Source organism: Neophocaena asiaeorientalis, unplaced genomic scaffold (genome assembly GCF_003031525.2).
Source record: "Neophocaena asiaeorientalis asiaeorientalis breed wild unplaced genomic scaffold, Neophocaena_asiaeorientalis_V1.1 scaffold629, whole genome shotgun sequence".
Taxonomy (NCBI): domain Eukaryota; kingdom Metazoa; phylum Chordata; class Mammalia; order Artiodactyla; family Phocoenidae; genus Neophocaena; species Neophocaena asiaeorientalis.
Window position 1 is genome coordinate 6,973,934 of NW_020175468.1, and position 12,515 is coordinate 6,986,448.

Consider the following 12,515-nt stretch of genomic DNA (forward strand, 5'->3'; position numbering starts at 1 on the left):
GAGGACTTCCCAGGCACCCAATGGCCCCTTCCCTCTCCTGGGGCGTGACAGTCACCAGTAAGTACCTGATCTAGGATATAGTTGCGTTTCTTTCGGGCAGCGATCTGGATGAGGCGGTTGAGGCACTGGGTGGCCTGCTGGATCAGGACGTCCCAGCGGCCGGCGTAGTTCCTCTGACGGCGTAGGCCCATCACCTGTGGGCAGGGGGTGGTGAGGGGTGGGTGGTCCTGTTTGCTGAGCAGTAATCAGGGAGTGGGAGGTGGAAGAGGAGAGACCAGGGGCTATCCTTACCCGCATCTTATCCATGATGGCATTGGTACCCAGGATGTTGTACTTCTTGGAGGGGTTGGAGGCTGCATGTTTGATGGCCCATGTGGTCTTACCGGCGGCAGGCAGGCCCACCATCATCAGAATCTATAAGAACAGGACCAGGAGTGACACTGTGAACCAGAAACAGTGTGTGGCATGGCAGCCTGGCATCACCCTGACTTGATGGTGACCGTGAGGGTGACTCTAAACCTCATGGCCACCTCTAGGAAATGGAAGCAGTAACAGCGTCTACCTCATAGTACTGTTGTTGGGATTCAAAGAGATGAGGGTTGTCAGACTCTCAGCAGAGGGCCTGCTCTTATGAGTACTTACATTTTTGTTTAGGCAGGATTCAGGGGCCTCTGAAAGGGAAAGATCCACGGAATAGGCACAAGGAGTGGTATAACCTTCCTGGAGTCTCAGATGGGGACAGACTGTATGCATAAGGACGAGCATCATTTCTAATCAGTACGTTTACAATCTGGCAAACATTGGATGTAACCAAAATGCCCAAAAAGAGGAAAATAGTGAGGCTAATAACAATGAGTTTCAAAAGAGGTGTCCATGTGGTGGGACAAAGCTCACAAAATAACATTAAGTGAAAGGGCATGATATCAAAATGCTTATACCATAAGATCTCAACTGTAAGTGTGTGTGTATAAATGGCACCTAGCACAGCAAAAGGCATAGGATAAGCTCCAAAACTTTCAAAGGAAACTTATTTGTGGATGGTGGAATTAAAGGGAACTTTAATTTTCTTTATGTTTCTTAATTTTCTAGAATAAACACAAAATCACTTATATATCAGAAAGAAACATTATTTGAGGACAAAGACCACCAGCACAGCTTCTGCAACCAAATCAGCTCTAAGTCCAGTTGCCGTTTTTGCTCTCGGAGAGCCTTGGATGGGAGCATGGAGCTGCACAACCTCCTCCAAGGACTCGCTCACCAGGAACTGCCTTCACACCCTCTTCCGCTGGGAGGAAAGCCTCCTTTTCCAAGATTCTGACCACACCCAAGGAGCAGTGTGGCAACTTCCTTTTGGAATCTTTCTGACATTTAGGTGTCTTACCTTGGCCCCTCCCTCTTTGGACTAAGTCACACACGCACAGCCCTCACCTCACTCTCACAGCAGCTTTCACCACACTCAGCTACTGAATGTCTCCCCTCTGTCTTGGCAGCAACGTGGCTCTGGAGAGGCGGCCACCAATTCAGGCTTCCAGGCCCACTCACCTCACACTCTGCCTTGCTCTTTGGTCCGACAGTGCCCCGGATTCGCTCACTCAGGGGAAGGTGCTGGATGAAGGTGAAGCCTGGCAGGACGGAACAGTAGGGCTCTGCCCTCTGCCCGAAGTTGAACTCCACTGCACAATTCTTCACCAGGACATGAGGGTAGAGGGCCTGACCCCCTAAGGCTTCCTTCTGGATTCGGAAGGCAATGCCCATCCACTTCCCATTTTTGGTGAAGGAAAGTTCCACGTCATTTCCACATTCAAAGTCCTAGGAAATAAAGCCAGAGAAAGATAACTGCCAATGTTCTGCTTAAGGCACTGGGAGGCACAAGTCAGAGCAGACGCAGGGAATGGAAACAGAGCTGGCCTCCCAGATTCAAGTGCGTCCCTCCTCAATGTACAGATGCATCGGGAAGCACCAGGGAACAGCTCAGACAACATGCAGCCCAAAGCCCTCCTTGCCCAAGACCAAAAAGCTGGTGGATGTGAAGTGTGTAATTTTAGGAAGCTCCAAGTATTAGAGTCTTGTGCCTAGCCTGAGATGGAGAGGAAGGCAAAAGCGGTCCTGTCCATTCTCATCCCCAGCAAGATAACAGATGGAAAGAAAGCCACAGCAGGGCCTTTTAAGTCAGGCCCAGCTCTACACGTGCATTCATTTATATGCTCTTCTTGATGCTTATGTCTACAGTGATCTGGGCCTGACACAGCTCAGAGCCTAGTGGGGAATTAGACAAGGACACCATCCTAACTAATTCAGTTAAGAGCACCTACACAGAACAAAATTCTCTGAGGAGGAAGTCAAGTCCTGAACAGTAAACGGGAAGGAGCCAAGTCTGGAGTGAGAGGAGAGAGTCCTAAAGAGAAGTGTTGTTTGTGTACAAATCTGGCAGTGAGAAAACATAGGGTCAGACTGGCTGAAGCATAAAGGATTGGGGGTTGGGGGTTGGGGAGTGATTTCGGGTACAGCTGGAGAGCCAGGAAGGGACCATATTCTCTAATTCAACAATTTATTGAGTCCTTATTGATCAGTTGAAGTTTAGTGGTTAAGATCCTGTTTTGGAAGGCAGGCTGCTTCAGCTCTACCATTTACTCCATCTTCAGTTTCCTTATCAAAGAAGAGGGGCCAGGAACTTCCCTGGTGGTCCAGTGGCTAAGACTCTGAGCTCCCAATGCAGGAGGCCTGGGTTCGATCCCTGGTCAGGGAACTAGATCCCACACACTCCAACTAAGAGCCCTCACGCGGCAACAAAGATCCCGTGTGCCACAACTAAGACCCAGCACAAATAAATAAATAAATTTTAGTTATTAAAAAAAAAAAGAGGGGCCATGATAAGATTCTACACTCTATAGAGTTGTTCTGAGGATTTAACAGGTGAATGTGCTTACTACAGAGTGAGTGCATAATGAATGCGTGCTCTCATTCCAAGATGCCAGGCACTGCTCTGGGCTAAAGTGGTGGGGAGGAGACATGGTCCCTGTTCTCAGCGAGGAAGGGGCTCTCTGTTACCTCAGAAGTTTGGATTCGTGCTGACAGCAGCAGAGCAGAGCTCCTGACTTGTTTCGAATAGGGGAATGGCCTGGTCAAAACTGTGTTTCAGAAAGATCACTCTGGCTGCATGGTAAAGGTTTACAATTAAGGGAGACTCAAAACTTGGGATCATATGGAAGACGGAAGCACAGGTCGGGTTCCTGACAGAAAAGTACAAGACGTGGTATTCCCTCCCTTTTGCATGCGGAGACCACCTTGGGACTTGCCCTTTGAGAAGCTGTGAAAGCCCCTTTCCCTAAGGAGCCTCCTCACTACCCTCCTCAGTGCTCACAGGGCACAGTCCTACACAGTCCTTTATATTTGTAAGTGTCCGTAAGCGCCCACACAGGTCGAGACCACGCAGGGCAGACACGCAAACATCTGTTGGACTAAATCCTGCCTCGATCCTCACAGCATGGTCCCTGCCATGTCTTCTCACCTGAGCAAGAGTGGCCCAGGTCACCTTTGCTCTACCGCGGAAATGAACATCGTGGGGGTTAGCCTTCCTTACGTCCACCTGCTTCACTAAAGGAACTTACCATGTTGTACACAAACCAGCACCCACAACTGACAAACCCACCACCGACGGCGCCAACTGTCAAAGACGCAAGGGTAGCTGTGTCACTTCTGCAAAACCATTCCTGAGTGCCACACCAGGGCCTAAGGACCCAAAGTCCTTAAGCCTCGCATTATTCAAAGTGTGCCATTTTTGCAGCCTTACCTCTCACATCTCCTAGTGTCGTCCCTGAGGCTCCAAGTATTTTACTCCTTACGGTTTGCTGAAGTGAGTTACACTGTTCTCTCTACCTGAAAGGCCATTTTGTCCTTTCTGTTTTGTGAATGTTGAGAACTCAAGTTCTGACACAAATGTCCTCCCCACCAGTTCCTTCAGGCCACTGATTTTTCACAACCCTTCTAACCCTTCACTCTGAGTCTTTTAAAGTGATGGCATTCTCTAAACAAAGGAAACTGAACATAGAATCTTAAAAGTAGAAGTAAAAATGAACAGGCTGAAGCAAGAGTCAGGCCTAAAGTTCCAAACTGCCACACACTCACAGAACCTCGGGGAACCCAGTCACACACTGATGAAACATTGAATTGTTACAAGCTCCCTGGAGTACAGTCTTGATGGTAGCTATCAAAAATTAAAAATACACCTTTGACTCAGAAGTTATACTTTCAGAGGTAAATATTACAACCATATTCCCATAAGAACGCAAAGATGTGCAAATTGCTCACACCAGCACTGCTAAATGTGCTCCAAAGGGAAAGTGGGAGAGACTAAATCACACAGGATATCCATGTATGGGAACACGAAAAGCCCTCCAAGATACTCTGATAAGTGGGAAAAAGATAAGCTGTCACTGCAGCACTGACTTCCAGCAAGTAATTTTCAGGTCCACCAGGGGAAACTGACACCTGCATCAGAATACTAGGCAGCTACTAAGTAAAAAGGTGAGAAACTAACCAAATGTTCATTAATAGAGGATCGATTATATAAATATGGTAGATCAACACAATGACTATGGACTATATAAAAGAACAAAGAAATCCTCTGTGAAGCGATATATTAAAAAAAAACAACTCTAAGATACATAGTTAAACAAAAAAAGATATAAAATAACATGTATAACATGCTACCTTTTGTGTAAAAGAAGAAAAATAACAATCATCTTTCTTGTACTTTGATAAAGAAATCCTGAATACCAGTGGGCTTATGTGTAGGGGAGGGCATATGTGAACCATGGGTGGAGTGGGAAGGTCTCAAGAAGACTTTATACCTTTCTGTATTTCTGGATATTTTTGGAAACCACAGGAATTTATTAACTACTCAACAATGTTTTAAATTGAGCTAGATCTATACTATCTGTGCATACAGGGAAAGATAGCTGAGATTTACTTTTTTTTTTTTAAGAGATTTACTTTTAAGTGGAAAAAAATGCAAGGTTTGGAACAATGTGCAGAATATAAACATGGTTAATTTTTGTTTAAGAAAACATGCTTTTTATTAAAAAGATAATGAGGTTGTGAAAGACAAAGAAAGACTGAGAAACTGTTTCAGACTAAAAAAGACACGACAACAGAATGCAATTCGTGATCCTGAACTAGAAACCAAATTGCTCTAAAGGATGTTGTTGGGACAGCTGACAAAATTTAAATGTGGACTATGGAGTGGGCAATAGCATTAAATCAATGTTAAATTTGATAAATGTACTGTGATTAAGATAACAGCTCTATTCTTAAGAAATGTACGCTAAAGTATTAAGGAATAAAGACACAATGTAGGCAACCTACTCTCAAACAGGTCAGATAAAAATCATATACATATATGTACATATATTTGGGAAACATGGTAAAGCAAATGTTAGAGTCTGGACAGGGCTCTATGAGAATTCCATGGCTTTTCCTTAAGTTTGAAATTATTTCAAAGAGGGGAAAGGGCTTCCCTGGTGGCGCAGTGGTTGAGAGTCCGCCTGCCGATGCAGGGGACACGGGTTCGTGCCCCGGTCTGGGAAGATCCCACATGCCACGGAGCGGCTGGGCCCATGAGCCGTGGCCGCTGAGCCTGCACCCCCGGAGCCTGTGCTCCGCAACGGGAGAGGCCACAACAGTGAGAGGCCCGCGCACCGCAAAAAAAAAAAGAGGGGAAAAAAAAGAAAGAAAGAAAAAAAAAAGAGTACCTGTGTACAAATGTGAGGATGGAGAGGGAACAAAACCAAGAAGAAGCATCCACCTGGGTAGTCACTCCTCCCTGGGGCTTCATGGCACATTTTACAAACATTTAACTTCTAGTGATAATAGTGTTAAGTAGTATTTACTGAGCATTTATTATGTGCCAGACGTTGTTGTAAGTGCTTCTAATGGGTTAACTTAATGACTCCACATGAAATTCTAGAGTAGATACAAACATTCTCATCGAGAAGAAACTGAAATACAGGGAGGGTAGTCCAGGGCTGTGAGAGGAAGAGCAGGGACTGGGTCTGGGTCTAGGGATTCTGGACCCAGAGGCAACAGCCACACTCCACAGCACTGTGAGTGCTGGTCACTGCTCTTGGGGACTGAAGTTCAGCAGCAGTTCAGGCATCCTCTATCTTGTTCTGCTTTGCATCCATCCCCACCGTCCTCAAAGGCGACGCACTATTGGAAGCCTGGCTTAACCAATGTGAGGTGAAGGAAGGAAGCAGTTTTGGGATGAGATGATGCTGAAGCGGGACAAGAGTCAACATCACTGCCTTTGAGAACGGACAGGCTATTCTGTAGCAAGGAAGATAAGAAATTCCCGAGTCTGTTTAGAAAATGTAACTCTGGTGTGAAGGAAGGGCAGAAGGTTGTGCATACCCAAACTCAGGGTGCCGCCTGACGGCTTTGCACAAAATGACTGCAAACATTCCAGTGCGTCAAACAGAGACAAAGAGGTATGGCAAGGGTGGCTGGACACAGGGCGGACAATGGACAGAGGTATTCTGAAAAAGAAAAGTCTGCAGGTTGACCTGACAGGACCAACATTTGGTTCTGCCAATTCCCACAGGCTGCCAGCACTCACCGCAAAGCAGCCAATCACATCATTCTCTGCAAACTTGTCTCCGTAGTTTTCAAACCGGCTACTGGTGGACTTCTTCCCAGTGCCTCCATAGCCATAGGAGAAAGGCTCTTCGCCTGATGGAAGAAACAGGCAAAGGCAGGTTAAACCTGCGATGGTCACAACAGCCTTTATGGCTGTCATGTAGTTTTAAATAAAAAAATCATTTTCTTTACTAGTTTACTAATCAGATGCTTTTGGCAGGGAAGGTAAGAAAGGTTCCGTTGAAAGGAAGCCCCTCATTATGCAGAACTTCTGAGGGCTTGATGGCTTTAGATTGTTAAGTCTGGGAGTAGGAGCTGAACTGAACTGCTTTGCACAGAAAGGGAGAATTTGGAAAAATAAAGGGAGGAGGGAAGAGAGGAGCTGGGATAGAGGAAGGTTGTATGCTGAGATGCATCCCTTTGCTGTGACATTCAATATTCAGTTAAGTCTCCTAATGGCGTCAATTTTTGGTGCCAACGAGTTTTGGTCAGAAATCAGTAAAAGGATTTTGCTTCTGCAGACCGTGAGGTCTAATACCGAGGAAAGGTACTGGATTGCCTTAGGCTACAGAACTGGGTGCCGATGCAATATGACTGAGACCCCAGGGGCCCTGGCTGACATCTGGGTTATAGAGAGATCCTAGGCCAGGAACCCAAGGCGCACCCTGCCAGTAAAGCAGGAGCCAACAGCATGAACTCCAGGCCCAGTTCTAGTATGAATCAGCTGTGTAACCCTGGACATCTGCTCCACTGTTCTGGGCTTTGTATCTTTATCTGTATCAACTACTTTCCACTTATACCTCAAAAGTGAAAGAAATATAAAAGGAGATGACACATGAGTCTTAAATAAAAACTGCTAATACGTATCAAAATGAAAAGTATTCACTGTTTTTAACCTAGCATTTCTACTTTTAAAGATCAGACTAACACAAGGGCAGCTCAAGCGTTTAACAGCAAAAATTTGCAATCAACTTAAATGACCTACAAAACATTGATAAATAAGTGATACAACTGTAAAGTGAAAAATTATGCAGTGGTCAAAAAAGCTATACTTATTTACAAAAATATACCCATGGATATTAAGTGGGAAAAAGCAATCAGGTTACAGTAATCCGTATAACGTGCCCCATCTGAGAAACACAAAGGACAAAACACAAACTGTCTGGAAGGTTACATATGAAAATGTTAACATTGGTCATTATCTCACAGGTTTAGAAGGATTTTCATTTTTCTTCTCTGTAATGGCCTGAATTTTCACAAGGAGCACACATTATTTTCATTTTTTTCTTTACATGTTATTTTCATAATCAGAATGTTTTTATGACCAAGGAAGAAGGTCTCAGCATTGGTCACTGAAATCAGTCACTTGGGGTCAGAAGGTCACTGAGGCCTGGGGTTCTGTGAAAATTCAAAACCTCTCAAGGCAGCCCCTGCCCCTCTCCACCAGCCAGCCCTGGACCCATTGGTCTCTGCTTTCTCTTTTACTCTGGGTTAAGCTCTGGACAGAAAATTCCAGATAGGACTTAATGGGACCTGAGGAACTTACTACTTTCAGCTTGGTTTGAGAACAGGAGACAACTGGTCTTTTTTTTAAGAAAGGGAACAGTTTTCTAAAGAGGACTTTGGACCCTCTCCTTAAAGATGCAGGATAAATTTTTGTAGAAAAGTTGTTATCACTGTGGTCCTTCCAACTGAATCCTGTATGTCTGAAGATGGGAAGCGGCACAAGCCTAATCCTTGTTGTCTGTTCCATCCCAGGGTGGTTCTGTTCTGGGTCCAATGCGGGAAAGAGAAACTTAGGAAGCTTGAGAATCCAGGGACAGAGGCACCTGCTCTACTCTCTGGATTGCTTGGCTGACCTCCTCTTACCTAGCTGAGTGCTGCAGGAGTCCAGGGACCAACCAATACGGACAACGTGTGGGTCGGGCTCTGTAGATGGAAGGTGCTTCACAGAGATTTCCTCATTGATCTGGGAACAGAGAACAAGAGGGCTCAGAAGTGATTCTCTGGAGGCTGATGGGTTACAAGGCAATACAGGAGGGAAGTGCGCAGATGTTAAAAAAAAACAAGCAAACAAACAAACAAACAAACAAACAAAAAAAGCAGCAGGCTTTTGCTGCTGGGGAAAAGGTATCTACACTGCTCTGAAGGGCCTGTTGTACTGAAACCAGGGCCTCTAAAGGGCTTAGGAGAGTTCAGGGCCACAGAGAAGGGAATTTCAGAAACAGTTATGTTTTAGTTTTAACACTTGCTGCAGGGGAAACAGGGACTCTCATATCATTTGGTGTAGAAACATAAACTGGTACAATGTCTTTGGAGGGCAACTTAGCAGTCTTTATTAACTACAAATGCACATGCTCTATAACCAAGCAATTCAACTTCCAGTTTATCCTATAGATACATACACACAAAAATATTCAGTGAGGCAGTGTTTATGTTGAAAAGGAAGGGAGGGAGGGAGGGAGAAAGCAAGTAGAAACCACCTATAAGGCACTGGTCACATTATGGCACATTCCTGCCACAGAATATGATGCAGCGGTTGGAAAGAATGAGGCAGGGCTGATACACTGGGGTATGGAAAAATGTCCAAGACACAGTATTAAGTAAAAGCAGCAGAAAGAATAAAAGGTACCTTCTGGGGACTTCGCTGGTGGCGCAGTCATTAAAAATCTGCCTGCCAAGGCAGGGGACACAGGTTCGATCCCTGGTCCGGGAAGGTCTCACATGCCGCGGAGCAACTAAGCCCGTGCGTCACAACTACTGAGCCTGCGCTCTAGAGCCCGCGAGTCACAACTACTGAGCCCACGTGCCACAACTACTGGAGCCCACGTGCCACAACTACTGGAGCCCACGTGCCTAGAGCCCCTGCTCTGCAACAAGGGAAGCCACCGCAATGAGAAGCCCGTGCACCGCAACTAAGAGTAGCCCCTGCTCGCCGCAACTAGAGAGAGTCTGCATGCAGCAATGAAGACCCAATGCAGCCAAAAATAAATAAAAATTAAAAAGAAAAAAAAAAGGTATCTTCTGACTTAACCTTTAATTAAATCAGAGGTTAGACTGTCTAATAACCAATATCTATCTGCATTAGATTGTGGCTTTCAGAAAGTTACCCTATGTCACTGACTTTTGCACACACATTTTTCACATTTTAACATCTCCAAAGTCAGGATATATCTTACAATTGATGTATGAAAGCCCTGTCAGTATAATTGGCAGTGTTTCTCTACGAGCAGCACAAAACAACGCACAACTTAGAATCAACGTCTTAGCCAAGCAAATACAATAACCCTTGGTCTTAGCTTCCACCTCTAAAAACAGTATGTATTTCAACAGTATGTATTTCATGATGATACTGTGAGGATTAATGGAGATATCCATGAAAAGAACTTGGCACTGTATCTAGCACATGCCACGTGTTTTGTAAGTATTACCTATCATAAATAAGTTTGGATATGCAAAGGATACACAAGAAATTGTTAACACATAAGGTATCTCTGGAGGGCAGGATGGGGATTGGGAGGATGTGAGTATAACTCTGGTTTTCACCCTATAGTCTTTTGTGCCTTCTGAACTTTATTAAACACGAGCACATATTATTTTCATAAACATAACCGGACGTGGAACTGTGGAGAGATGATGGTAGATGACCTGATGGCAGAACCTTTCTTTTTCTTGCTCTTCCCTGTCCTCCCTTTAATTGGTGATGAGCAATTCTTTCTAGCTCACTGTTTTTCCAAACAACTCCTTTTCCTAGTTCTACAAATATGTCATCCTTAGAATGGTTGGCTATACAATACCTGGGTCAAACCCCATCAAGGGAAAATCTGTTTGAAGAAGCAATGTATGGTCAGCCTGCTTTCCCCATATATTATTTAGCAATGACATAGTTCTTCTGAGTTCATTTTACTTTTTTTTTTTTTTTTTTTTTTTGCTGGGACACAGTCTATGCTCAATCAAATCTCTTTTGCAATCATGGCTCTGACCAAGGTGGTTGGTGACAGGTTATTCCAAAGGATGGACCTATTTTCTGTCCCTATCCCGTCTGGTTGCTCCCACTCACCTTCATCTCAAAGCACACACGGCCCCTTCTGACCCCATAGCTGGCGCGGGCTCCTGACCACAGGTATGCAAAACCTTCAATTGTGAGTGGGTAGCCACTACTCCGGTCTCGGGCCACCTTGAAGTGGAGGTCGCAGTTATCTGTGGAGGAAAAAGCCTGTATTTGGCTGATGTTTTAATGGTCCCGAGAGGGACAGGCACAGGCAGAGGTAAGTTCCCCAAGAGTGTTAACCAGGAGTACACAAGCTGACACATCACGGGGGCAGGTTCATGAGAAGCCAGCCGCATCGCCTAACCAGTCTCCCTTTTAGCACAAAGGCCCTGGACTACTGCAAACTGGCCTGCACAGGATGAAAACAGCCACTCTACATAGGAACGAGGGTTTTCACCTGGCTGAGGTCCCAGGAAGGCTGTCAGGGGGCGCCCCTGGAAATAATACACACATGCTTCTAATGGGGATGTACACTTGCTAGGGAGAGGGTCCATATTCTTACCAGTTTCAAGGGATTTTAGAATTTAAAAAGGTTAATCCCCACTGCCATACACTTCAACCATCTCCCATGCTAACTCTATCAGTGTGGAAGCCAGACTCCTGCACAAACATCTGACCCTGATCCATACCCACCACCCAGGACCACTGTCAGGTGCACCACAGACTCCCACCTCCTCGAGTGGGCCTAGGACTCTGCTGCTTGGACTCTCCCCCGTCTTCAAGTCGTTTCTGACCATCTCACCCAGTAGGCTCTCTCCGCTCTCTAAAGGCTGAGTGCCATGGCCTGTACAACTGGCATTTGATCAGATACTGCTTCATGGACCACTGCCACCCAATACTTTAAAAAATGTTTAGCTTTACTCTGGGTATACTGTCTTTGAGATCTTGCGATAGAAGGGACTGTGTACGAGATGTCTTTATCTCTTCCAAAGCATGTAGCCACTGGTCTATAAACATGAGCTACGTAAAGAAGTACACGAATGAACTTCTGTTAACTTTCCGCTCTGTTGAAAAGTGCAGTCCTCAGACTTGATTGGGCTTCTGGGTGTGTTTAAAAATTCGGATTCACAGGTTCTACCACTTAGAATTTGTCTTAGGAGGTCTGAGGAGGAACAGGACCTTTATATTCATTCCCCCAAGTGTTTAGCTGCACAGTCAAGGGGAAAACCACTTATCCAGAGGAAAGAAAACTGAACTGGAGGACAGACCAGGTTAATGCCTGAGAAGACAAAACGGCATTGGTTTCACCAGGAACGTGAGCAGCTGATGGAAACTGGGGAAAAGGCCGTCAAAGAGTTAAGTTTCCCCAGCAGCACTCAGGTTCCCTTCCCGCTTAAATGACAACCCTCCGTGTTTACAGGGTGCTAGGGTTTTCCAACTTGCTCTGGTATCCACTCTCTGATGAATGTCACTCAAAGTCCTCTGAGGTATTAGGGCAGGATTATTCCTCCTTGAAGAGAAGCTCAGAGAAGTAGAATGACTTGCCCAGAATCTCACAGTTAGAGCTGAGAGCAGATCTTCTGTCTCCAAACCAGCACCCTCATTCTAGAGCTCTGCTGTTTCTCACATCTGAACTAACACTGGCTCTGGATGGTGCCGGGCAGGAATTCTGTGAAGGTTAAGGCAGCCTCCCAATACTGAGTGGAAGGCAGTATCAAACAGGCATTCCAAAGACTCACATGTGTCAATGGCAACAAGGGTGTCATCAAAGTCATCTTCATCCTCTTCAGCGGGAGGCTGAGGAGAGCGGCCCCTGTGTCATAAAGAGGTATCACGTTACATGAGAATGGACAGACAAGGGAAGAAGGGAACTGAAGGTTCTGCTTGAATT

At 45.4% G+C, this 12,515-nt stretch overlaps 1 protein-coding gene across 6 annotated transcripts in view; it reads right to left on the reverse strand.

Annotated features, from left to right (window-relative positions):
• HNRNPUL1 (heterogeneous nuclear ribonucleoprotein U like 1) overlaps window positions 1–12,515 on the reverse strand; it is a 35,991-nt gene that overhangs the window by 13,538 nt on the left and 9,938 nt on the right. For all 6 annotated transcript variants that reach the window (XM_024768164.1, XM_024768161.1, XM_024768163.1 and 3 more), the window contains exons 4-10: window positions 12,364–12,437; window positions 10,694–10,833; window positions 8,503–8,602; window positions 6,614–6,726; window positions 1,543–1,809; window positions 292–414; window positions 66–194 (exon numbers count right to left, since the gene is read on the reverse strand). In XM_024768164.1, the coding sequence (XP_024623932.1) occupies window positions 66–194; window positions 292–414; window positions 1,543–1,809; window positions 6,614–6,726; window positions 8,503–8,602; window positions 10,694–10,833; window positions 12,364–12,437 (946 nt within the window). The remainder of the gene's footprint in view (window positions 1–65; window positions 195–291; window positions 415–1,542; window positions 1,810–6,613; window positions 6,727–8,502; window positions 8,603–10,693; window positions 10,834–12,363; window positions 12,438–12,515) is intronic.